The sequence below is a fragment of the Trichoplusia ni genome, chromosome 9, assembly GCF_003590095.1.
Source record: "Trichoplusia ni isolate ovarian cell line Hi5 chromosome 9, tn1, whole genome shotgun sequence".
Lineage (NCBI taxonomy): Eukaryota > Metazoa > Arthropoda > Insecta > Lepidoptera > Noctuidae > Trichoplusia > Trichoplusia ni.
This window is the reverse complement of record NC_039486.1, coordinates 10,118,821-10,143,502: the sequence shown is the minus strand read 5'-3', so window position 1 is coordinate 10,143,502 and position 24,682 is coordinate 10,118,821. Positions and strand designations below refer to the sequence as shown.

At 39.8% G+C, this 24,682-nt stretch overlaps 3 protein-coding genes across 5 annotated transcripts in view; 1 reads left to right on the top strand and 2 right to left on the bottom strand.

The window, feature by feature from the left end:
• Nucleotides 1-17,926, top strand: part of LOC113497433 (centromere-associated protein E-like) — a 51,258-nt gene extending 33,332 nt beyond the window's left edge. The window contains exons 21-39 of the mRNA XM_026876985.1: nt 5,871-6,035; nt 6,397-6,514; nt 7,080-7,259; nt 7,730-9,432; nt 9,509-9,705; nt 9,805-9,915; nt 10,311-10,476; nt 10,575-10,636; nt 10,772-10,909; nt 11,042-11,165; nt 11,368-11,541; nt 12,008-12,192; nt 12,302-12,431; nt 12,548-12,766; nt 15,944-16,113; nt 16,324-16,458; nt 16,822-16,943; nt 17,147-17,216; nt 17,288-17,926. Of these exons, the coding sequence (XP_026732786.1) occupies nt 5,871-6,035; nt 6,397-6,514; nt 7,080-7,259; nt 7,730-9,432; nt 9,509-9,705; nt 9,805-9,915; nt 10,311-10,476; nt 10,575-10,636; nt 10,772-10,909; nt 11,042-11,165; nt 11,368-11,541; nt 12,008-12,192; nt 12,302-12,431; nt 12,548-12,766; nt 15,944-16,113; nt 16,324-16,458; nt 16,822-16,943; nt 17,147-17,216; nt 17,288-17,387 (4,269 nt within the window). The 3' untranslated portion in view covers nt 17,388-17,926. The remainder of the gene's footprint in view (nt 1-5,870; nt 6,036-6,396; nt 6,515-7,079; nt 7,260-7,729; nt 9,433-9,508; nt 9,706-9,804; nt 9,916-10,310; nt 10,477-10,574; nt 10,637-10,771; nt 10,910-11,041; nt 11,166-11,367; nt 11,542-12,007; nt 12,193-12,301; nt 12,432-12,547; nt 12,767-15,943; nt 16,114-16,323; nt 16,459-16,821; nt 16,944-17,146; nt 17,217-17,287) is intronic.
• LOC113497747 lies at nt 13,831-15,931 on the bottom strand. Of its 3 annotated transcripts, none has more exons than XM_026877442.1 (5): nt 15,559-15,931; nt 15,329-15,455; nt 14,961-15,102; nt 14,541-14,673; nt 13,831-14,279 (listed from the first exon to the last, which is right to left on the bottom strand). In XM_026877442.1, exons 1-5 carry the CDS (start codon nt 15,600-15,602, stop codon nt 13,958-13,960), a joined length of 768 nt encoding a protein of 255 aa, XP_026733243.1. In that variant the 5' UTR covers nt 15,603-15,931; the 3' UTR covers nt 13,831-13,957. The 3 variants fall into 3 exon arrangements, with proteins under 3 accessions (XP_026733243.1, XP_026733244.1, XP_026733245.1); XM_026877443.1 differs by having other exon boundaries at nt 14,541-14,664; XM_026877444.1 differs by having other exon boundaries at nt 14,541-14,661.
• Nucleotides 17,927-19,713: 1,787 nt separating the features above from the next.
• Nucleotides 19,714-24,647, bottom strand: LOC113497746 (trichohyalin-like). Its single transcript, XM_026877441.1, has 13 exons — nt 24,371-24,647; nt 24,097-24,280; nt 23,625-23,800; nt 23,035-23,238; nt 22,657-22,777; nt 22,402-22,572; nt 22,144-22,265; nt 21,863-22,006; nt 21,581-21,680; nt 21,281-21,457; nt 20,865-21,092; nt 20,197-20,292; nt 19,714-20,118 (listed from the first exon to the last, which is right to left on the bottom strand). The coding sequence occupies exons 2-13, from the start codon at nt 24,250-24,252 to the stop codon at nt 20,038-20,040; spliced, it is 1,776 nt and encodes a 591-aa protein (XP_026733242.1). The 5' UTR covers nt 24,253-24,280; nt 24,371-24,647; the 3' UTR covers nt 19,714-20,037.
• Nucleotides 24,648-24,682: the final 35 nt, after the last annotated feature.

The following is a 24,682-nucleotide window of genomic DNA, read 5'->3' as shown; positions in this document are numbered from 1 at the left end:
GTAGTAAAATACGTACGGCAGACAGTTATTTGTATCACCCATAATATGTTAAAACAGTTAGGGCCAGTATTCAATAATTATAGATTCTAATATTAATGCACTAATAAAGTTGTGTAAACAGAGGAGCAGTTTGTTTGAGTAGTAACAAGTCTGATGTAACACTTATTGAAAGCCAAATGCATTTTCGATTTTGAAATGCTCTAGCTTATAAACTATAGCTAGAGCATTTCAAAATCGAAAATCGTCACAAATAAACAGTTTATGTATCTTTTGAATAAGATTATATCGGATCATTACAAACATTCTCAATGCAAATGGGTAGAGAACATCGCTTTCAAAGAATTGGTGCTATGAATTTGACTCACTTAACTAAACTTTAGATAAATCTCGTAAACTAACAAAAACAAGATTTTGATATCATGACATCACCCTCAGAAAGCTTAATGCAGGTTATCACAATCACCCTCTATTTTTGTTCAAACTTTCGCTGCACGACAAGCCACGGGCGCGCCACAAATAAATAATGAACAGGCGTTAGAATAAGAGCCAATACATGAGTGATGTTCAACAGATATTCTATAAAAATAACACTCAAGTTCAATGATAAGTGGGTTCTTTTAGTTAGTTTACATGTGCCTGATGTATGATCCAATTAAAATGTTAGTTTTCGAACGGATGTTTTAAATAAAATCGTTATAGGTTTCTTTTAGAATTCGGATGTTTATTGTGTGTCTGGTAGGAATGCTTTAATATACTTAAACCTAACCCATGATATGTTTTCTGACACAAATCGTGTATATGTTTAAGTAAGTTATTGTCTGTGCCGTACGTTACGGGTTATTTTTTTACACAAAGTAAACTGAGCTCCTTGCCACGGCGCCAACTATTTTAAAGTTCTTTCAACTCCATTCAAAAACGTTTACAGACTGAAGCATTCTTTGCACCGTTGACCTTCTTTGCAGTGCTAACACAAATTTTGTTTTAGGTCTTTTAAAATTCCTTGTAGGAATCAAGTATAGGAAGGAAGCATAATATTTTTATCAAAGAAATAATCGCCTGAATTTGCCTGTGGGTACTCACTCCAGTCAACGACCTATCATGTTATTTATTGCTATCGATTTCCACGAAAATTATACTTCACTCCCACAGTTACCATTACACATATTTTCCCTATACACAAATACAGCTCCTGGCATCACATATTTATGTTTACATTCCGTCGATACTGTGATCCGTTTGTTTTGACTGTTGAGCAGATTTGCGGCCAATACGTCAAACTTACTAGAGACGGATTCACGATAATATTGCAACAGTTAGCCCGGATTCTAACAGTTGCCGTACTGAGGATTAATGGATTTAACATGCATATTCGTAATAACGTCTCGAAACGGGATCAACAGAACTGCAGGCTTAACGCTGCATCTTTGAGATATTTGATTGTTTCACTTTAGAAAAATATTCGTAAGCTATAACTTGGCATTTCCTAGTAAAAGTTTTGATTTTTAGACACTGTGTGCTGCTGATTGTATATAGTATTATTTATACTAAGTATGATCAGGTAAGGTATATCCGTTTGAAATTGCGGATTCTCAGCATACAATAAAATAGTATGCAAAGCCGTATTCCTTGTTTAAACGCCATAATAAATCTGGATCCAACAATCCCAGCCTATTGTTTTAGTCATCGTTAACCCACATCCGTCTCGCACGCATCAGTGACTCACCTGATGTCTTCGGTGGTTGTTAACTAACAAGTATTTTATTATTATTTCTAGTTGGCCACCGACCCTACTCAAACCTACGGATCTTTTCTCTCCCCAAACCTATTCATGTGTTAGTCACCGGCGACCTACGCTAGTTATATACAGGCACTCACAATTTGCAGTCATTTCCAGCGACCCTAATATGCGAGATGAACTCTCTCCGCTCTCTCAATTTGTTTGATTGGCTTATGTCACAGGGTTGCCCCGTGTACATAGAGTTTAAAATTTAATTAACTACCAAAAAATACAACCATAAATATTCAGTACTGCTAACAACTCACAATATTTTGTAAATATTTCCTAAACACATTTAAAAATTCTGAAACTATTTCAAGGTTTTCTTGCATTATGGAATTCCACCCATGCTTTTCTTCACTCTCAATTTGAGTTGATGTTATTGAACAATAAAAGCTCGTAGCGACGTTGTAACCCATTTACTAGTTCGCAATTAACCCTCGGTTACACAAGCAGGAAGATAAACATACGAACAAAAATAGATGCCAACCCTACGTGTCGCGTATACGCACACTAGCGTAAATACATGTTCGTGTGAGTTAAATATAGGTGGGAATAAGGAAAATTTGTGGAGGTGGCACCTGTTACATTAAACTATTAATAAATTATTTTGTTATGTTTAGTGGCTATTGATATTGTTTTTAAATTAATAGTCGCAAGATTATGTCGTATTTCTGAAAAACGGTGGTTTAACATCGTATTTTTGTTTGTAGTTTTTATCTACGTTGTATTGCATCGCTTATATTAAGGCGACAACTATTTCAGACTCTATTTAAACGTGAGATTAACCTTAAAAAGTTTTTTTACCTGGATTCATGTATAAGATATTCGTTCTATAATATTATTCTACAAGCCGTATCTATTCGCGCCAACATTTCGTGCATCTCCGTCTCTCTCCGGCCGGAGCGCGCGTCTGACTTCAGTCTCTCTCGATGCTTCAGAGCGTGTTCTGCTGCCGTAAGGTCTCTCCCTCATCCCCGATCAGCCATAAATGCACGTCATCCATTGCATTCTCTCATCAAAATGTGATGCGTAACCTTGCAGTTACCCCGCAATGTAACAGTGAAATTATTCAGTGTCGAATTTCCACCTCGACATAGTGGTAAATGTGTGATGTTTGTTTGGAGTTACTTTAGCAAGTACGTTAGGATGGGATTGCCGGATCTAACGGTAAGTGGGAATTTGGTGCTTTCTGATACACATATGTATACCTTGAACGCATATAGTTAATTAATCGAATTACTATATTGGCTTTTTATGTTTGTGACTTTTGACGTATAAAATATTTTATTTACATACAATCTGTAAATTTAGAAGTTTATTTTCGGAAAAGTCCCTGTAGATGGTGCACTTTATAGACCGAGGTAGCATATTATGTGTTTTTTTCCACAAGAGAATTACTGAGTAATATTTATCTATTAAGTTACATTTTAACAATTTTGGAATATTAATGTTTGGGGCTCATTTAAACAAAGTGGAGAAAACTAAAAACTTAAGAAATGACATAGTTAGCCGCACTAACAAGAGCAAATTGGGCTTTATTTAGTTAATGTGAGTAAATGAATTGGGTGTTGGCGCGTCCGACGCTGCCAACTGCGCATCAACGATATGTTATACGACGCAATGTCATCGGGAAAGCAGCGCCTGATTCGCAAATATTACGAATAAAATAATTCAGTTCGTGGAAATGGTTATGTAAAATTATTGAGAGTTAGGATCTAGTTTAACATTTTGTTGTTCTTGAACTTGTAACATTTCATTTGTATTTATTAATTGACTAGGCGTTTCCGGTAGGGCATCAGGCTATCCGCGGATTAACACTTGTTCTAGTACGTAAGGGGTAAAGCCCTTTTTTGTCGGGAAGAAGTAACGAAAAATTTGAACACCCACGAACCTTCACATTAATATGTCTCAAACACTACTGCGATTGAGAACTGTAGGTCATTGAAAAACAAGCATGTATGCTTAGTAAACAATCATGTTTACTAACACATAGCTTTAATATTATTTTTTTGTATATAGAATAACTGGATTTAATAGAATGATAAAGTTACGCATCTATATAAAAATCTGCGTAAAGCTATTATGGCATGTCAAAACTAACGTGCTACACAGCATGTTTCGAAGATTATTTGATATCCTATTTGTAGTACAGTTTGATGGCTTAATTCTACTGAGAAACCATTAGTTATTTCAGTATAACATCTTGATAAGCAGGCAAACAACTGTAAAGATCACATTATTCAGTTGGGCCATTGTGACCCGAGCTTCACTTAACCTATGTATCAGACTGTAGAGTATGCTAATACTGCATCTGAAGTAGTAAACCGGTGTTTAGTTTTAAACCCGTAACGTGACGTTATGATGTTCTGAGTTGGTTATGATGGTAATGTCAACTGTACAGTCATTACTTATCTCAGTAGCAAAATACTTAGTTGTGTAAAAACAATAAATGTTTGATTGTGAGCGAAGTGTTTGTGATATCTTCTTTTATACATATGTAAATATGGATTGAATTACACCAAGGCATGAATATCCTGTTGTCAGTTTATTGCTTCAATTGATGACATTGGCAATAAGTGTGTAGTCAGGGTACAAATGTTATTATCAGTCTAGACTAATTTAATTAGATACATACGTAATACTTACGTAGTAACATCTCTAGCGTGATTCACAATTCTTCATGTATATGAACGGTTGTATTTTATTATAAACGGGTAACACAAATTCTACCTTAAGAGGTAAAAACAAAATATTTAGCAGACAGTGGTCCTAAAAAGTTAAGTAAATTGAGCAGTTTATTTTTGTAAATTTATTTCTCACTGTCAAGAATACATTTCGTGCACTCAGAGGGGGAAGTTATTGAACCCTTCGTAACACAAAATTTATTTTAAAATACAAAAATCGGTATTACATGTCGAAATTACTCTCAAAAGTAATTTTATAAAATACATTTTCTCGAAAGTAACATGAAATCGTTAACAGAGCTTAACTTTAAAAGCAAAACGTTACGGTTCAATGAACGGCATCTGACGTTGGTCTTAATAACAAAGGGATCCAACAATTTATGATGACGGCGGCCGATAGTGTTTTATTTTTTATCTCCTAATAGCTTATTCACATCAGTCAGATGCAGTAGCGTGTAACTCAGGATATATCCGGAATATACGCCGTAACTCACCCGAGTTATGTTCGGAAAATGTTCTGTTCTAATATTGTGGTGAAACTATATTTTGACGCAAAGTATAATTGACATGAAAATCTATTTTGATTTGTGCGGAATAGCAAAATATTTTTTAGTCCTCAATTATACACGTAAAGTACAAAAACACGAACATAGGAGAAAGACGTTTCCTTTGCGAAAACTAAGCCTCTTGACGTTTGGCATCCGTTTACTCAATCTATTCCAAAGAACATTGCATAATTTTTACATAGCAAAATTTATACCTTCACCAAATGACGTCAGCCCACCGTTACGGTAACCTACAAAACCCGTCGTTAAATCAGTGCCCCAATAAAACGGTTATTATTTAACACAGCGTCCATTGATCGCGATCTAATCCTAATGATGTTAGCAGTTACACTCGGAACTGTGTCGCAGTAAATATAGAGCTTCATGACTAATACTGCTGACCTTTGTGTTCAACTGACAGCTGATTACTGTGGCGAGGGACAGATCGGTCTCACCAGGTGCCCCCAGTGAACACCTGGTGAGAGCTCAATTTAGATCATTAAGCATACTGGCTAAAGAGCAGCCACTTACTCATATAGGAGGTTCAATTTTGTACTGCATAAACAAACAAAAAAATCTATTGTAACTTTACTAAGCGTTAATAAATCCAATCTTTTTCCTTTCTATCCTTTGGTTGCTGCGATCGTCATTATATCAGTCTACTTACCATTTTTGTAATATAACTTTTATTCAACGCATAATAGGTCTTCATATACTAAAAACATTGCTTACAAGTATAACTAAAGAGTGACTTCACTAGTGAAGGACGGCTAATAAAATCCATACTGCATACATTATACTGTTCTCAATCTACCTAACTGGTCATAGATATAGGATGTGAACGAGGGTGTGTGTGTGCAGGAGGTGCGCGCCGAGCGCGACGTGCTGCAGGCGCGCATGTCGGAGCAGGCGCTGCGCATCTCGTCGCTGTCGGCGCGCCTGCAGCAGCAGCGCAACGACGCGGAGGCGCTCTCGCACCAGGCCACCAGCCAGCTCAGCGTGCAGCTGCATGACGCACTCGCAGAGGTAACAGCATAACAGGCCGTCGACATATTGAGGACCCTGACAGTATAGAAGGCGGCGGGGTCGCGAGTCAAACTGTTCGACTCTATGATTAAGGACTCCGGTTGGGTCGGAAAAATACGCGCGAGAAAATCATTGCGTATGTTTTTTTATTATAGTGGTATGGTTAATTTTCCACTGATTTGATAGTTTTAAAAGACCTCCAGAAGGGCTTTAAACGTATCTAACAAATAGGAATCGTTAGAGTCAAACATGTGTGACTCTCATGCCCTTTAAAGCCCATCTTATCCATATTATTATGAGCGCTGTCCCTATATCTCACTTCTACTAGCCTACTAGCCTTCAAATATTTTTTTCTTCTTAGGTGCAAAGATTAAAAGAAGAGCTGGAATCAAAGGACAAGCAGTTAACACGAGTCAAACAGAACCTAGAAGAGAGAGAAAAGCTTAACGATGAACATCTCTCGCTGTATGGAAACTCATGTAAGTGTTACAAAAATAAATGTTTACATAAAATCTAGTTTGAAACAAGAAATGGTTATTTTGTCGCATACAGTATTAAAAGTTCCTTTAGGCGGTCGTCTGCGTCAAAGTCAAAAATATTAGTTAATTGAAATCAATAAATCTTCATAAATAGCCGTCGTATTTGATAGAAATGGTATGTAATAATAACTTGCAGAAATTACTTTTACTGAAAATATTCTAGGTTGTCGTTGGGTGTGTTTGCTCCAGGGTTTTATACAGTTGTATCACCAATTGAGTCAGTTGTTATCGTAGTTTTTATTTATGATTCATGGCGCGAGCGTAGGATTTTTTCATTATTTGTAATATTAGCCTCTTCAACTGTTTAGTATTGACTACATGACTCTTATTTTATTTCAAGACTAAAAATTTTACGCATGTTTCTGTAATTTTCATAAACAAAAGGAAACTACAAGTATGCTGTTAAATTCTTCAATTAATAAAAATATATATGGGAAATCACTAGGCAGTAGAAATTGAATGTTCAATTACACAAAATTTATATAGTAAATGTTTTATTAATCAGGTAATCCGAAAGACAAGGTCATAATATTAGAACGAGAGCTATCCGCCACACAGTCGCGTATTGGTCAGCTAGAAAGCTTAGCAAGGAGCTTAGAGAAGGATAAGGAAGACCTGCAAGCTGCCTTGAGGGACCACCAGAGGGCGCTGGCCGAGAAGGAGGACCAACTGCAAGAGCTGTTGGGTAAGTTATAACGCTTACATGGATTTTATTTCATTAAAATCATATCAGCGCTCAAGAAGTTCAAAAAACATATTAATACGGGCTGGCCACGAACAAAACTATTAGCAGTACGGGAAAGAACTCAGTTTTTGAAAATTAATAAGTTGTATAGTATACTATGTTTTACACTCGTGGCGCCTCATTGAGATGTGAAACGAATTAACTATTTATTCCATTTGTTGAAGCTTGCCAAAAATTGTCCGTAAATACAGGCTCGGACAAACATGCTTTCTATTCCCGATGTTCAGTTTTGTTGATGATTCATGTGTTCTGCTTCCAGTTTTGTTTTAGGACTTTACATCAGTCTAGTCTAGAATTATACATATTATATTTGGATTTATTCCAACTTCCTTGCGATTATTTAGGTTGACGGTAAAAGATATGTCTAGCTTACTTGCACAGTTAAATATGATATATTGCTCATTTCACAGCGCTAAAATTGGATGAAGTGGAACAAAAAGAAAATGGAGATGTACTGGAAGGCAAAGCTTCCGCTAGAACTTTAAGTGACATTGTTTCTATATCTGAATTTGACGAACAAGACCTGCAGATGCGTAGAGCCGAGTTAAAAGGTCAAAATGTCAGTTTGATTGGGGCACCTTACGCTGATATCACAAAGGAGAAAACTTTCAACAGGACATTGCCTCCAGAGTTTGAAAAAGCTAATATGAGTTCTCTGAACATTGAGTACGTAGACCATTTTGAACTACCCGGATATACACCCCGAGCTGACTCCCTGCCGGCACATTTAACATCCACACAAAACAAGGACCAGCCCAAGCAATATAAGAGAAATGTCAACGAAACTACAATGTTTGGAATTGAAACAAAACATGCTCAAATTATACAAGATAATTGCTCAATGTACCCAAATAGAGATGCCAACGACAGCAAAGATGTTAGCGTCGAGCCGAAGAAAATTAACTTCTCTTTAGAAACAACTGACAACAAAACAAACAATGACTATACCTCATTAGGAGAACTAGGCATTACGTTAGATGTGAGACAAGAAAATTTCCCCGATATCCTCACTCAGTTAAAACATGAGATTAAAAAATCTAGGTCGGAATTAGAGAACTGCAAATCAGAACTCAAGCACGCAGAAGAACAACTGTGCGAATTCCCTGCACTGAAAGAGGAAGTGGAAGAACTAAAGAGCTTACTAGAAAACACTATGGCCACCATGGAACATGATAAGAAGTTCTATGAAAATCAACTTGACAATTTCTCTTCCAACAAGAAGCTGCTTGAACAAAGACTTGCAGAGTTGACGCAGGAAGTCACCGATAAATCAAAAGACTTGCATGTATTAAAGGAAGATATCCTCAGACGAGAAAATATGATTCTTGAACTCGCTAAGGAAAAACGTAACTTGACAAACAAAATGACTGAACTTGAAGTCAAAATAGATGAGTTGCAAAGTAGGAACAACGCTCTAGAGAAATATGAAGATGAAAACCACCAGATGAGGGACAAGGTAAATGAACTTGAAAAGTTGAAGCAACTGGTTTCCGAAAAGAATCAACAGATAGACAGTCTGAACCAACACTTGGACAGGTTGGACGACTTGCAAAGAAATCTCACGGACAAAACGGAAGAGCTGGATAATCTAAAAGAAGCATTTGAAGAGAAATCCAGCGAAGTCTTCCACTTACAAGATACACTCGAAGCATTGAACCGTGACGTTGCCAAACTTAATGAAGAAAACGACAACCTCAATACAAATAACAAAGAATTAAAACTGAAATTGACCAAACTAGAAAAAGAACAAGAGAACGCTTCTTTAAAGCTACAGAGTCACGAAAGTGAATTAGAGCGAGTAAATTCACTCAATAGTGAATTGACAGCCAAGATTGATGAATTAAAACTGCTGAATGACAAGCTTAAAGACAAAGAAACAGAAATTGAGATCTTACATGAAGACATAAACGCTTTCCACGAAGAGATAGCTTCTCTCAAAGAGCAGTTGAAGATGGTATCGAGAAGTCCGTCACCTCGTAATAAGAGCGGTGATGAAAGGAAGTCGCTGGACAGGCAAGCCAGCAGCGATAAAAAACAATTGGTGAAGATCAGGAAACAGATCTCGCTTCTGCAACATGAACTTGACTTTAACAAGAAAGAGTTGAATGATAAGGTATGTCTAATTACGTGAAGGATTACTTTTTTATATGTCTTAGTTTTACACAACTCATTGTGTATTATTTCCTCAGGCGTTCGAATTAGCAAAAGCAAAGTTGGATGTAACAGAACTGAGGAATAATCTAAGCCAGGCCAACAAGCAGGTCGCAGACAAAGACACGGACAACGCCGAGTTGAAACACCAGGCCGAGACTCTGCAGCACGAGATACAGCAGCTCATGGATGAAAAGGAGCAACTAGCGCAACAACTTGATAACGTTGTCTCTAGGTTAGTAAATCTCATCTCAGTTATCTCTATATAGAGTGGGTACAGAAGTCATTAACTTTCTTTTGGATGTAAATTATTGTATACTCATTTTACCAACAGGATGCGAGAAGAATCAAATGTGAGTGAGTTGAAGAATAAACTTCGCTTGAAGGTTGAAAGATGTCAAGAGTTAGAAGTCGAACTGGAGAACTTGAGGGAATTTGTAGACAGGTAATTGAACAAACAAAAAGGTGCAGTCGAAATTCTAAAGTCCGTTTGACCCTGTTCTGAGGTTAAATTAGTACTTGAAGTTCATCTTTTTTGCCTCCTTTTAAAACTTATTACTGCTAAGAAAATGCCTCCTTACTCATATCTCTCTGTTTCTCGCGATAAATGTTTGCCCTCAACCTCAACTATTTTGACCTTTCATCTGCTCATGTCAAATAGTCATTTGGTTTCGTTATTGATCCACGAAGCCCGTGAGCCGCACGCCATTGTTAACATCCTTGTAGTCGCTTGCTGCCGTAGACAATGGACGTTCTTTTCGTTCGGACTCACCTACTCTTATTAGTTTATTGAGCAATGGAAGTGGAGGTGATAATAATCGAGTACTATGTGTGTGGCAGAGTGCGCAGCTCACCTAGCCGCGGCGGCGGCGGCGGCGGCGGCGGCGGCGGCGGCGGGGAAAGCGCGCGCGCGCTGTGCGTGCGCTCGCCCACGGCCGAGCTGGAGCGGGCCGTGCGCGACCAGCTGCACTACTCGCACACGCTGGACGACGACATCATGGAACAGGTACACCACACACTGACTCATATTCTAAACTCTAAACACCGTAGAAAAACATCACAGAATTCAGACCTGTTTTTACTGAGATTTCTCCATTGTTACAGATATTGTCAGCGAGCAGCGATGAAAGAGAGGAGATTCCTCGATTAGCTTTGAATACGTCTAAGTGAGTAAAATTGTTACACCTTACTTAAGTTCAAGCTTAGTTGGCAAAGTTCAATTCAAGTATAAAAATAAACCATCGGTGATGTCATTTCAATCTTTGTCAATACGTCAGCTAAGACAAACTGTTGTCGTCTAGGTCGTCAAGCTCAATCCACTCGTCATCATCGGACCGCATCAACCGGCTGCGCTCAGACAACGACAAGCTGCTCATGCAAGTCAACAACCTAGAGGCTCGGCTCAAGGACAAGGACGCGCTCATCACGGAGCTTAATAGGTAAATGTTAATTTTAGTTTTTTTGTATTTCCAGCCTTATAAAGTAGCGATTTCTCCTTTTAACCTACCATCAACAGTTAAAAGTACAGAGGGTGACAATACCGCAATAAGTCATGTTTTATTTTATAACAGGGTCCGCGACAAACTGGTACAAGACTGGCAAACGACTAAACTGCGCTACGAAGCCGAACGCGACAACTGTGGTCGACTGCAACTACTGCTCGACACGCACAAACAGACCGCTGAGAGCTTACAAGTATGTAAATATGAAGTATGTGACGTTTGTGTAACATGCATGAAAAACGTCGAAATTGTTCCGTATTCAAGCAGAATAGACCTCATATTTTCATAGAATTATTATTCTCAGCTTTTGAGAGAAAGCCGTTTGAATGCACAACTTACGACACTGATTTGATTTCTGTTTATCAATTATATATTTTTTTCGTCCCGTGCCACAGAACCAGGACTCGAATATGATCCAGATCTTGAAGAAGCGGTTAGAAGCCGCCATGCAGTCGGAGCTAGAACTGCAGCAGCGTGAGCAGCAGGCACGCGCCCGCCTGGCGCAGCTGGAGCGGCAGGCGCTCGACCACACCAGCAGCGACCCGCACAGGGCGCAGCTGCAGCATGAGGTAGCACACTCATACTGACACATAGCGAGCAGCAGGCACGCGCCCGCCTGGCGCAGCTGGAGCGGCAGGCGCTCGACCACACCAGCAGCGACCCGCACAGGGCGCAGCTGCAGCATGAGGTAGCACACTCATACTGACACATAGCGAGCAGCAGGCACGCGCCCGCCTGGCGCAGCTGGAGCGGCAGGCGCTCGACCACACCAGCAGCGACCCGCACAGGGCGCAGCTGCAGCATGAGGTAGCACACTCATACTGACACATAGCGAGCAGCAGGCACGCATGCTGACTCATTAAAGTCATTTTTCCTAAATTGCCGAAAACTGCATCCTAAAATAAAAGCTAAGCATCCTTATTGAAACACCCTTCTCTGTAGTCCTAAAACTTTAACTCTCTTTTTGTGTGTATTAAGGTTTATAGTTAAACTACAATATCTTATTCACAGTTTAAACGTAATCCTTGTCCACAGATGGAGAACAGCGACCGTCTTAAAGGTGAAGTCTCCCTACTAAAGTCAAAACTGGAAGTGGAACGCTCACGGTTTATGGATCTGCAGGCCATGCTGGACCACAGCCGGCTGCAGGCCGAGCGCGAGATCAATGCTAAGAACGAGCAGTGCACTGCGCTTAAGAACGAACTCGCTGAGTTGAAGAGGTACGTTGTAGATGGACAGATTCCCATTGTACAGTTATGTTGATTTTTTTTTACATCAGTGAGTGAGATTTCTTGGGCATTTAACTAAAAAGTGTTATATTCGTGGCAGATTAAAACATGACGCAGGTGTGCAACTGCTTCGGTCTAAAGAACTGATCGGTACGCAGAGCCACACGATAGCGGAGCTCGAGAGGAAGCTATCAACTGTCGCCAACCACAAGCCCGTTACTGATGCATTGGTAAGTAAAAGAACATCCTGAATGATCAACTTTTTAACTTTATTATGTTTCAACTGATCTGATAAAATCATGGGACCCAATGCTATGCAAGCTAAGGTTTGTTTTTTGTCGCTCAGACTGAAATCGAGAGCACCAAAACGGAACTAGCTCGGGAGCTGGCGACACTAAAGAAGTGTGTGCTGGACACTGCGAGCCCCGAGCTGATGTCTCTCCGGACTGAGAAGCAGCAGCTGGCCGCCAAGGTGGAGCGCCTGGAGAAGGAGGCCGCGGCCCGCGCGCAGGGCCCGCCCGCGCCGCCCGCGCAGCCCGCGCAGCCCGACGAGAGGGACCAGGCTGTGAGTGACTGCTTCATTAAATGGTTCACTTGTTCTGTGGCGTTTCTTTCTTTTTACACTAGCTTTCAATCGGCAAATCTAGAGCGCAGCGTGAAGGAAACGTTAGAAAAATGACACAAGGTGCATTCGCAAATGAATTACTGTACGTTAGGGTTGCTATAATTGGAGAAGCTATTTGGCTAATTTTAGTCTTACTCAAACTGGAAAGCGCGTATACATGAGAGTGGTATCGGGATAACGATCTTCCGATTGATATAAAACCTATTTTTATATTTTGTCTGCATTTTTATCATAGACTGTTATGCGGTACGAAGATCGCTGGGAAAGCTAGTTCTAACTTGATAAAATGCTTGTGCACCATCGTGTACTTGTAGTGAACTCTTTGTTGTCACTGTAGGCTATTGAAGTCGCGCTCAGTCTCCATCATAAGCAAGGATTATCCCAGGCTGAAGGTATAGTAGTACATTTTAAACTTTAAGTTCTCTCCAGTTCGGTTTTATCCCGGTATAAATGAATCCTGCTGACATTTCAGATAACGTACTTAAAAATTTAGAAAGGTCGGCTAAGCTGGAAAAAATAGTTAAAAGAATATAATTTGGATTGTCAATAAAGAGCATTTAGCAGATATCAAAGCTATTAGAAAGTGGAATGAATATAATATTTCTATTAAGGGAAGGCTAATCACAGAAAAAGATAAATAAATAATGCTGATAAATTCATGACATTGTTTTCTGCCTTTCTCTAAATCAGATTTTTTTTTGTGTATAGAATGTAGATTAGGTATACAATAAGCTGTTAACAAATATAAAGAGTCCTTGTAGGTTCTACCTATCTTTACGAATTGTCTAATTAGTATTACTTAATAATGTGGTTGGAAGACATCAGTATTTTTCTAAAATCAAAATTTAGGTGTGTTTTAGTTAATAAAAAAAGCAGTTGCATGTGTTGTGACAGAAGACGTGCAAAGTGTAATCCTGTTTATTAAGGAATCGGTGAACGTAGTTCTTACTTCAGGCCGTTCTTACTTCGACACAAGTGGTAAACTTGAATAAAAAAGACGTGGCTTGTATTTGATGTTATTTTTTTATTAAATTGTTGTAAAAGTTATATATTTGTCATTGAGTATATTTATAAAATTCCGCGTTAAGTTGGTAACCCAGCGGCTAGGCGGGCTAGGCGGGCTAGGCTGCACTAGGCGGTGTGCGTGGGCGTGTGCGCGGCGCTCTTGGCGTCGTCGTCGTAGTTGGTGACTCGTGGCGGCGTGTGGTCGCGCGTGTGGTCGCGAGTGTGGTCGCGCGCGCGCAGGTCGGCGGCGCTGCGCTTGTCGTCCAGCTCGGCGGCCAGCGGCTCGATGGCCCACAGCACGACGCCGTACAGCGCGTACAGCGTGAAGTACAGCGCGTACAGCAGCCCCGTCACCAGCGCCAGCGCCGCCGGCCACACGCGCTGGTTGGCCTCGCACTCGCCGCGCCACGACTCCTCCGTCCACGTGCGGAAGAACTGGCTGCACTTCCTAGACCAAACAATGCACAACTTACAGCGTTGCAAATAGATACTTCAAATACAATTGTATTTCATTTCATATGTAATTTAACTTGTGAGAACAAATGCGTATAATTTTCACAAAAAGGCCAGAAAAATAATGCAGTTTTTATCTACAAATATTCATGACCCAAGAGCGTATATATAAACTATATATTATTTACACGAAATACACTGTCTACAGCTACACTAAAACGCAACTACTATTTCATCTACTTAAAATGGAACTGACTTGAGGGCTGGCAACGCGCGCTCCAGCACGCTGACGAGGCAGTGCAGCACATGCGTGAGCACCAGCACCAGCACCCACACGCACAGCAGGTACGGCGGCCACCGGAAGCTGCCCAGCGCTGCTGCTGGGAACACTGCCATGTCGGTAACAATGACTTCACAGTCAAACACATGGACTAGAATTGACGTAGACCGAGCCTCGGGTTGTTTTTCATTAGGAGTGGCTCGATAGTGACACAAAGTGGCTAGATATATGACAGCACAAACGCAAGCAGAACTGAATTCTCCATAAAAGTAGAGAGAGAGAGAGAGAGAGAGAGAGAAAGTAGAGAGTAATATAGATTCATCGAAAAACATTTTGAACGCAATGACACAACATGTAAGTGTTGATCAGAGAAGGAAAAGAATAATGTGTAGTTACCCTGCACGAGCGCGCGGTTCCCGGAGGCGGCCACGTCCACGTCGGGGCGCTGCACGACCTCCAGCGAGCGCACGCGGCGCCGCGCCTCCACCAGCCGCAGCGCGTGCTCCGACGTGGCGCGCGTGCGGGACCCCACCGATGGCTGCGCACACAACACTACCACATCACTACACACCACTTGACAAACTATCACAATTCCATTCAGTGGACAGCATTATTTTATTTCGTTTAAGCCCAAGCATTGCTCTGGGGACTGTCGTCAGCTGCCTACGTCTATGACCTCTATTCAAAAACCCACTGATTCGTAAATCTAGTAGTCTTTTAGTAGGTAGTTTTGTACTCTCACCTTCTAAAGAAATTCTACTCACCGTAGGCGTTATCTTTGCATAAGACATGGCCTTGTCTTTAGCCTTATCCTTGTCCTTTTCATCCATCTTTATGTCTAGTTTGGCGTTAAGCTCCGTCTTTGTAAAAGACGGATGATCGCCGCACATGCTGAAAAAAACAAATAAGTCAAAGATTCCACTAGAGAAACTATGCATAACTGTTCTCGGGAATTCAATATAAAACAGACTTAATAATGGAAAAGGTAACTTACACCATGTCGGGCAGTTTAGGCGCATCGCTCTTTGGTGGCTCCATATTTACGTATGTTGTATTAGCTAGTGCGTTTTCATTATAAAACAACGGAATTTTTATATTAAAATATAAATAAAATGTTATGCGCGGAATAAATATTGTTCGTCACATCACACTGACAGATATAATGTCATTTGTATTCTATTTTTAATTAAATATGACTACGGTATTGTTTTTAAGTTTGAAATAAGTTTGTCTACGTAGTAAGTTTCAGAAGACAATGCGATCTTTTCCGAAATATTTCGCATCGTATGGTTACATAGATATAACGCATTTTTTGCTTGGTAATATTAATATTGGACTTCAGCAATGAATAATAATATAAGCTTTTCGTTTGTTTTCAGATACGCTACCTACACGGCCGTTGCCTCCGCCTGGAGAGCTGTCGCAAGGCGCTGGTGTGGCAGAAGCGGTACCTGCAGCGCGTGCTCTCCGGCTACACAGAGCTGGAGAAGAACCTGCGACTACCCTTAACCAGGGCGCCGGAAGTCAGCAAGGGGAAGAAACGGTTCAAGTGAGTTACTAGATATTTACTTCGTTGTAACCGATATATTAAATTAAAATAATTTTTCTCATTTATCACTTATTTTCTACCGTTTAGTTTAAATTATTTATAAATGCATGCTTTTTTTATTATTTTAACAGCATTCGGGAGACTTTCGCAATTGACTGAACAATTAATTTGAAAGGTTTTTAACGTAACGTACGCCCCCCCTCCCCGCAGATGCATCGCCACGGTGGTGGTGATAGTGCTGCGCATGGGGTTCGTGGTGCGGCGGCGCCAGCACGTGCGCGCGCTGTCGGCCGCCGCGCTGCTGCGCCACGAGCGGGACGCCCGGGACCCCGCCCGGCACACGCCGTCAGTATACATGCTACTACATTATATAAAATCTTCAGTTGACTACATTTTGTTTTAAGATTTAAATAGAATTGGTTAAAAACTTTAACTATGGATATAAAAGTATATTTTTTATTACTTTGAAAAACGACTACCGCATTAAAGAATTAAATCCGTGAGTCGCGGGATTTTCACAAACATTCAAGTCACATGCTACAAAGACTTAGGTCAAGCTGAAATTTCGTGAAACACATAAATGCTTGTCCTACGCGAGGATCGAACCCGCGATACGTTGGTCACAGTCTTTTGAAGTAATGACCTCAGCCACTCGGCTATCTATGCAGTTCTTGGTAAAAGTGTTGCAATTAAATGTGTATCTTGCAGTAGAGGTGTAGCGTGCAGCAGCCCTGTAGTGGGCGTGGGCACACCGCGGTCCCCGAGCGAGTCCCTCGCGCGGCGCCTGCTCAAACACGACATGCGGCTCAACCTGCCAGCCTCGCCCGCACGTAAGTACAAAAACAACAAAATAAAGTAAGGACAAAATATATTAACGTGCACCTTATAAAAAATCTTGATAACAAATTTCGTTCAATCGAAATGAAACCTTTTTCCATTAACTAAATACCTACTGTTACTCAAAAACTATAATATGAAACACATTGTCTTCAAATAAAAATCTATGATAAAAGTGAAAATTCTCCTTCCACAGTGGGTGATTACGTTAGAAGATACACGCCTTACGCAGCGAGCTCACCTCACGAAGAGCCATTTATATTAAGGTCCGTAACCCGCTCTTAGAAATATGTTCTAATTAGTTTGAAACATTATTTCTCACCGGAGTGTGTTGCAGTTCCCCCCGCGGCGAGGTGGCGGCGGGCTACCTGAACAAGCTGGAGCTGGTGAGCCGCTGCCTCAGCCACGCCATGGACGCGGCGCGGGACGTGCCCTGACCGCGGCCACACACGCGCAGCAGACCCTAGGGGCCCCACAGGGCTCTTTGTATTCACTTTGGATGTACTGGTTTTCGATGAATTTTTGAGATAAATATTGTATGCATGACGTCGATAACTTTTCAGTTGATTTTGGATGTCTTAAGTTAATTGATCGATAATTATCAATAAATGCAATTCAATAAAACAGAAACAAAACAAGTCAGGGTAAATATTAAAAAAAATGTACCGTAAATTGATTTAAAGAATTAACATTGTTGCATCTCATGATAATTTATCTACAGTTAAAGAAGTTACTAATTAAATTAAAAAGAGTGGATAATAGAGTTTTTACAGCATTTCAATGTTTCACAATGCATTTTATGACCTGGTTAGAGTTAAGTATTAGATTAGTGCCAAATTTAATTAGTTTATTTCGTGTTACTTAATTTATTGTTTAGATTTATGTAACGCTCCGTACATTGAAATGTGGCTCCTAGAAAACTACATTTAATTTATCCCAAGAAAATTGATTACATCGTGACAAAACGTAGATTTGATTTCATAAAAAATATTTTAATTAACTGACTTGCATAATAAAATATTTAAAGTCACAATTCTATGCACGGAGTTAAAATTTGGAGGACTTAATTCCATGTTTTCGGTTGTTACCACTCCGCCTATTTGTTTCCTAAAGTTTGGGATATGTGAGAGGGAGCGGCTGCCTCAAGTGGACTCTTGCCTTACACAACGTAATAACCGTAGTACCCCTCAGTTCAATAGACTGTGTAAATAGATATTTAGATGTATGTATTTTTGACACGATTAAATTATTAAGTAAATTGACGTATTACTAGGGTTATTTTTCTATAAAATTAATATATTGAAAAGGATTAATAAAATGTGCAATTGCTAGCCTTTGTAATTAAGTTCAGCAAAATGGCCCTTATAATATATTTATTTGTCTTTAACTTCCACGATCAAATTTTATGTTATTTTAAGGATAATTCTTTTGTTTCTGGTGTTGCAAGACTGGCCCCATCACATGCCGAGTTACTTATGTGTGTTTGGTGACAATTATCTGATGTTTTAATGTCTTGTAAAAGTGTTGTGAGGTAAATGTGATGATAGCTTATATATCGCTTCTATAAGGCTGCCCATGATGAGCAATCGCTTAAATTTTCATAAGTACTAGTGCCTTTTGCTCACTTCATGAAATTTTGTCTTGAGCGAAATTTAAAACGCATTAATGATTGTACTCGGCTGACGGCCAGCCGACACAGATTCATGCCATCTATAAATAATTAGCATAATATTAGTTTAACGTTTGACGTAAATCTTTAGTTGTAATTACGAACGCACAGTACAAGCTAGTTTAAGTTAGTATAACGCGACACGAAGTCACGACCGATACGAACGTTCCGTCTAAATGTACAGGCAGCTCACTTGAGTGTTACGAGGATAAATTACAAAAGTTATGCTTGGAATATGTTGCGGGTGATGAAACTTTAATGGAGAAAAAATGTATAACGGAGTCTCAGTAATATTGTGTTGCAGTCATAAAAGTCGTAAATAAATAACATTCCCAATGCAAAACGCAGAATGTTTGTGTGATAGTAAAACGTACAAACGAGATTTGGGGCTGCCTTGTATATGTTTTAATTCATTGTAATGCAATAGCTATTGTTGGCACGTCCTTCAAAAATAATTTAAAATATTTTAATTTTCATGTTTATATCGAGACAATAATACAATAGAATCCATTGTTTTTCAGATATACGAGTTAAAATTATTTCAAGTGACGTGAAATAATAGCATTTGTTTTAACGCTAGACAATATTGTGTAAGCCAAAGCAAACGAAAGTATTACAAAGCTGTGTTTTTATGCGATTCCAATGTATGAGGGCAGAGGACAATATTGTTAGTTCGAGTTGTTTATATTCACTGTTAGACTATACAGTTGTTGCATTTGATGGCTAAAGCTAAGTAACTTTCAAACAAGACAGTATGGGGATAAAATTAATAGCCAAGGTTAAACGGAATCATACTTCTTGTAAATTTCAATACACAAAGTCGATGAACTGTAAAACTTGTTTGCCACTGATCTGGCTACATACAAATCAATTCAAATGGTTATATCCCCAATTACCGTTCAGGATGCATATAACACTTAGCCACTGAGTGTAACAATCTGATCACATATCCTGCACATGATTTGGTCACCACTTATATAAATATACTATAAACAAAATATGTACGTGTCTACACTCAAGCGACCAAAGATTAAAATTTAAAGTAAATTAAGCTAGATTAGTTTCAAAAACTGTTATTTTAAGTAAAACCACTGTTAAGACCGAAGTAAGCTTGACTATATTTCACTTACAATTTGAAACCACCAATTTTCTAGTCACACTCGAATAACATCACACACGTGCCATAAAAGCTCTCTAAATAGACCTGTCACACATTTGCGATTCAGCAGCGCATTTTGCGATCGTTGTTTAAATCGCAATTATTTGAATAAACGCAGAAGAACTATTTTGTTTATTTATAAATATTTCAGTGCGCTGTTAATCGACAATGTGTCAGAGATCTAAGAATAGAAAAAACGCATTCTAAAGTTATTGATAATTATGATAAATAAAAACTGAATATTTTGTAAAACGTCGTCTTATTTCCATCCCATCTTCAGTTCACATCGACAGGACTCAGACGTACACGGTACCACCGAGATCGGAGGTAAGAAAGTGCCCTGAAATCATGATATTCACTTTAAATATTAAAGTATTATTTTATGAATAGCATAAGTTAAAAATTAGTGATCATTGACCTCTTCTCTCCGCTGCAGACCATTAGCCGGCGCAGCTCTTTTGTAATCAGCAATATTCTCTTCTACTTTCTCCTTCTTCTGCTTAGTCGGACTAGACTGTAACAATATTTTATCTTTATCTATTCCATTAATGAAATCCTTATGGGTTTAACAGAATAGAAGGCTTGCGCTATTGATCCTAAGGACTGGGAGAGGCTTGCATTAAATAGGTCCTCTTGGCGCAAAACTGTTTTTGAAAACGTCAAGTCGTTCGATGTAAAACGACTCCAGAAGCTAGACGAAAAGCGCCAAGCCCAAAAAGAGAAGCCTAAGCCGTCGTACACCTATACTCTCAATTCTGCGGGTCAACTTTACTGCAGCGCTTGCGACCGAGTGTTTAGATCCAAACTCGGTCTAGCCAGTCACATCAGGGCTCACGCTAGGAGGTGAATTGCCAATGGTCGCCGTTATCGAAAACGATAAGGAGGACTATATATATATATATGGGTTTAACACAAAACATGCATAAGTTATGACCCAGCCCGTTTGAAAAAATTATAGTACAATGACCATGACTTAAGGTTTTATATGAGGTAAGTCCATATTAGCTGTATAATTTAAAACTTATGCCTACAAAGCTTAAATGTTATCATTCGAGAACTATAAAAAAGGCCTATTATAATAATGACTTGTGTGAGAGGTTGCAGGCCATCCTTCCTGGCGTTGTCCCTCCTGGCGGTGGGGTCGGGCGAGGGCGAGGCGGGCGTGAGGGCCTGGCGCGGGGGCGGCGGCGGCGGCGGCTCGCTGTAGGCCGCGTCCGGCTGCGAGCCGTCGCGAGGCGCGTAGCCCACGAAGTGCTCCGCCAGGGACTTCGGCAAGTCCGGCATCGGGTACAGCCGGTACAGCTTGCAGTATGCCTGGTAACCAAACCATAAGTGTTAGGAATCAACTTCTCGTTTGTTAGTTTTGATGGAAGTCTTGAAAAAATCCGAAAAAGTTAAGTGAAGTAGGTACCAAATTGTGTAGGGCCCTCAACTTTTTTTTTACTTCCTATGCATTTGCCCTAGAGGTTTATATTTCCGAGGCTATCAGTAGGTGTACTCACGTCGATGGCCCGCTGCAGTGCGTAGGGCGGGCGCTGGTGGTGCTGGGCCTCCTGCAGCAGCTGCGCGGCGTGTGTGAGCAGCTTGTTGTCGGCGTCGCGCAGCTTCCTCTCCGCCAGCTCGCCGTAGAAGTAGCGCGACTCCGCACGCTCCTTAGCCTCGCGGTCCTCGCGTTCTTTCTAAAAGAACAAACAAAAACGAATCACTATAACAACTAAGTGGGAATCATTATTGAACTTTTGAAACCTGATAGGTCTTTGTTACTAGATATAATTATGTATTTAATACGGCAATGAACTTACCCACAGCCGAAGTATTTCCTCTCTGTATTCTTTGATCTTCCGTTCCTTTTCCTCGCGTTGTTTCTCCAAGAAGTCGTCATAAATTTCAACGTTCTTGAATCTGATCAAAACGCAATAAATAAAGTAATTAATTTCAAGGTTGATTATGAATTTCAACCTACAGATTTACTTGCTTTAATTTTCATAATTGTTGTGATGTTAGTGAAATCACACAAAATTAGGACCTTACTTTCAAGAAGACAAAAACTTAAGTAACAAGAATTGTAATTATTATTTCGGCACCTGTTCATGATCTCCCACTGGCGCGTGGTGTGGAACTCATGCAGCCGCTGCTGCTGGTCTCGCAGGAACTGCTCGCGGCTCTCGATCTTGTCTCTGCGGAAGCGCTCCTCCTTCTGCAACTGAGCCTGGCGCCGCGCCTCGTCTCTGAAAACATCACGTTACAACTTACATGTGTACTTGGGCACTTACGCGATACAGACAGTATGAAATGGTGACTGGCATCAAATCAGCCTGCCTGTAAAGAATAACTAATATTATCTTTAAAATATTTTTCAACTCACGCTTCCAGCTTCTCCTTCACGGCCTTGTCGAACATCGCTTGTTCCTTCAACTCCCGCGCTGCGTCGCCCGACTCTAACCGCTGGCTGATATTCTCCAAAACCCGAAGCTTTTCATTCTTCACCTGAACAAAATATCACCAGCTTAAAACCTTGTGGAAATCCTATGTATCAATAAGCTAAGTCTCATTCTGCTTCAAACTAATCTAGACCTTATGACCTGATAATAATAATAAAATATGTATTAGTGTGACAACTTGCATCGAGTTCGGTTTGTTTTCGCTTCTGTTCGATCTTGGCCCGGGACTTCAGCAGTACGTCTATCAACCGGTTGTCCATTTTGTCACGTGCTTCTTGTTCCTGTTTCCTCGCCCTCGCCTCCGCTCGAGAACGTTCCATGTCGTTAAAGATGCGAGCTTTCTCCTCAGCTTTCTGGAAAGAAATAACGCATATAAATACAATTAAATTTCTTCTTTCTCACCCGAATACGAGTTGGAAATAAAGCCGATTACTTACGAACTCTTCTTCAAAGTCTTTGATGGCTTCCATCTCTTCGTTAGCCTTCAAGATGTCTAACTTCTGCAGATTGAGTTCCGTCTCGTATTCAATGCGGTTACGTTCTGACATCTCACGGGATCTGGTCGTAAGAATAGTCACACGTATTAGGTAAAAGCATTTATAAAATGTAATATAAAATACGTAGCCCTGGAAATACAATCGAGAAGATGAAAAAAGAGCCTAAGTTAACATTCTTAAAACAGGCCCACCAAAGTAGAGGAGCATAAAATCTCCGGTTCTCTTGTTTGTGGGAAACTTTTCTATTTACCTACTACTTAATTAGAATACTTTTTATTTTTTATGGATATATTATGTGTATGTAACAATGTAACTCACTGTTCTATAATATCCTGCTGGTGTTTCTTGTTGACTTCGAACCTCCGTTTCTTCCTCTCCTCGTTGAGCTCCTTCCACTCCTTGGCCTTCCTCACGACCTCTTCGTCATCCTTTTTCTTACGTTCCATTGCCTCCTTCCGTCGCTCGTTCAAGAACTTTATCTGTTCCAATCTTTCTTTTTGTACGGCCGTTTCAATTACCGCACTGAAATGTGTTGGAATTATTGTTAGATTAATCTGATATTTATGTTTATTGCTATCTGTTGCTTGCGTCCTCGTTCGCGTAGCTGTCGGTTATAACTGCAAAACATTACCCTCCTTTAAAGAATTTGAATAAAACAAGCCTCTGTGTTGGAATGAGGTATCAGCATCCTCGATGCCAAATTTTTAGCTTTTGCCATTCACATGTTTAGATCCAGGGATTCATCGAAATACATATAAAAGGGAATGCCAAAAAGTGGTCGGGAATAAATTTAAAAGAAATATTATAAAAAAGAGAAAACAACAAAATGGGAAATAATTTCACCAGTGACAAATCGCAATACTGATAGTTATTGCGTGATTTTTTATGTGATATATTCTAACTATTACCTGAGCAGCAATTTAGGGGCATCCTTGTTCTTGAAGACGACATCCCTGGCGGAGTACATGAGGCGCTCCTGCTCCTCCTTCTTCCTCTTCAGGTAGCGGTTGTAGAACTTGGTGTTGGCCTGCTCGGCTACCTGTATGCGCGCTTGACGGAGCTCCTCGTTACGTTTGTTTACATTCTGATGACAAGTGCGTCTTTCTAATCAAATAACTCAAGCCATACCAATAATTAATTTTGGCAATTTGTAAATTTTAGCGACTAGTAAGCTAGTATTGAAATTATAGTTGTTTGAGTGCAAATGTAATAGAGGGAGAGGGTAGAGAGAAGAAGAGTATGGAAATAGGTTTAATTATTAGGCCGTTGAATTTAAATAAATAACCGTTAATATTACTTCGCCAAACGAACTGCGCACCACATATCAAGAATTTAAAAGGGCAATTTTTGGTTTCATTATTTTTCTATTATTACACGTACCTCTAAAGAGTTTGGCCAAGATTTGGTCATCTCGTGGCTGGTGTTGTCCAGGTACTTGACGTACTCCCGCCGGCGCACCACCTCTGGGTCCTCTCGGTCCAGCTTTGTCCACTCGTTGATCCGACCCCATTCGTCCTTGCTCATTGCAATCGGCATTTTTACTTTACACTTTTTCTGCTTTTTACTAGATAGTAAAGATTGGTTTTATGTTAAGTTGAAGAATCCTAGGCAAGTGTAGCCGCTGCTTTTACTCTAAATATTGGCAAGTACTTACTTTTAGTTAAAAGAAAATTCTTTATAATAAGTGTTATTAATAAAAACTATTGAAAATAAGCAAGATATAATGTTTGTTGAACTTCTGTAATTTTTTTTCTTCCTAACTTGCCAAAAAAGATTTTTACTGGCCAGTTCTCTGCAGACTTACTTTATGGTTAATTGATAAAATAAAATGAAAAGTATACAATTTCGATCAGTCAGTTAATTAACTGAAATTTTGAATTAAATATAAAAAAAGTGTAACGAAAAAAAGTAAACTGAGTATTATAACAACAACATCATATTATTGTTGTCATAGAAACAGCTTATG

Excerpts from the sequence above, each read along its gene's own strand:
- LOC113497747 (XM_026877442.1), bottom strand. The coding sequence starts at position 15,602 with ATGGAGCCACCAAAGAGCGATGCGCCTAAACTGCCCGACATGGT. Across the intron at positions 14,674-14,960 it reads GAACCGCGCGCTCGTGCAGG|TGTTCCCAGCAGCAGCGCTG; the intron begins GTAACTACACAT and ends CCGACATGGCAG. Across the intron at positions 14,280-14,540 it reads CGCGCGTTGCCAGCCCTCAA|GAAGTGCAGCCAGTTCTTCC; the intron begins GTCAGTTCCATT and ends TGTTTGGTCTAG.
- LOC113497746 (XM_026877441.1), bottom strand. The coding sequence starts at position 24,252 with ATGCCGATTGCAATGAGCAAGGACGAATGGGGTCGGATCAACGAGTGG. Across the intron at positions 23,239-23,624 it reads GCCCCTAAATTGCTGCTCAG|TGCGGTAATTGAAACGGCCG; the intron begins GTAATAGTTAGA and ends AACACATTTCAG. Across the intron at positions 22,266-22,401 it reads GAAAACAAACCGAACTCGAT|GTGAAGAATGAAAAGCTTCG; the intron begins GCAAGTTGTCAC and ends TATTTTGTTCAG.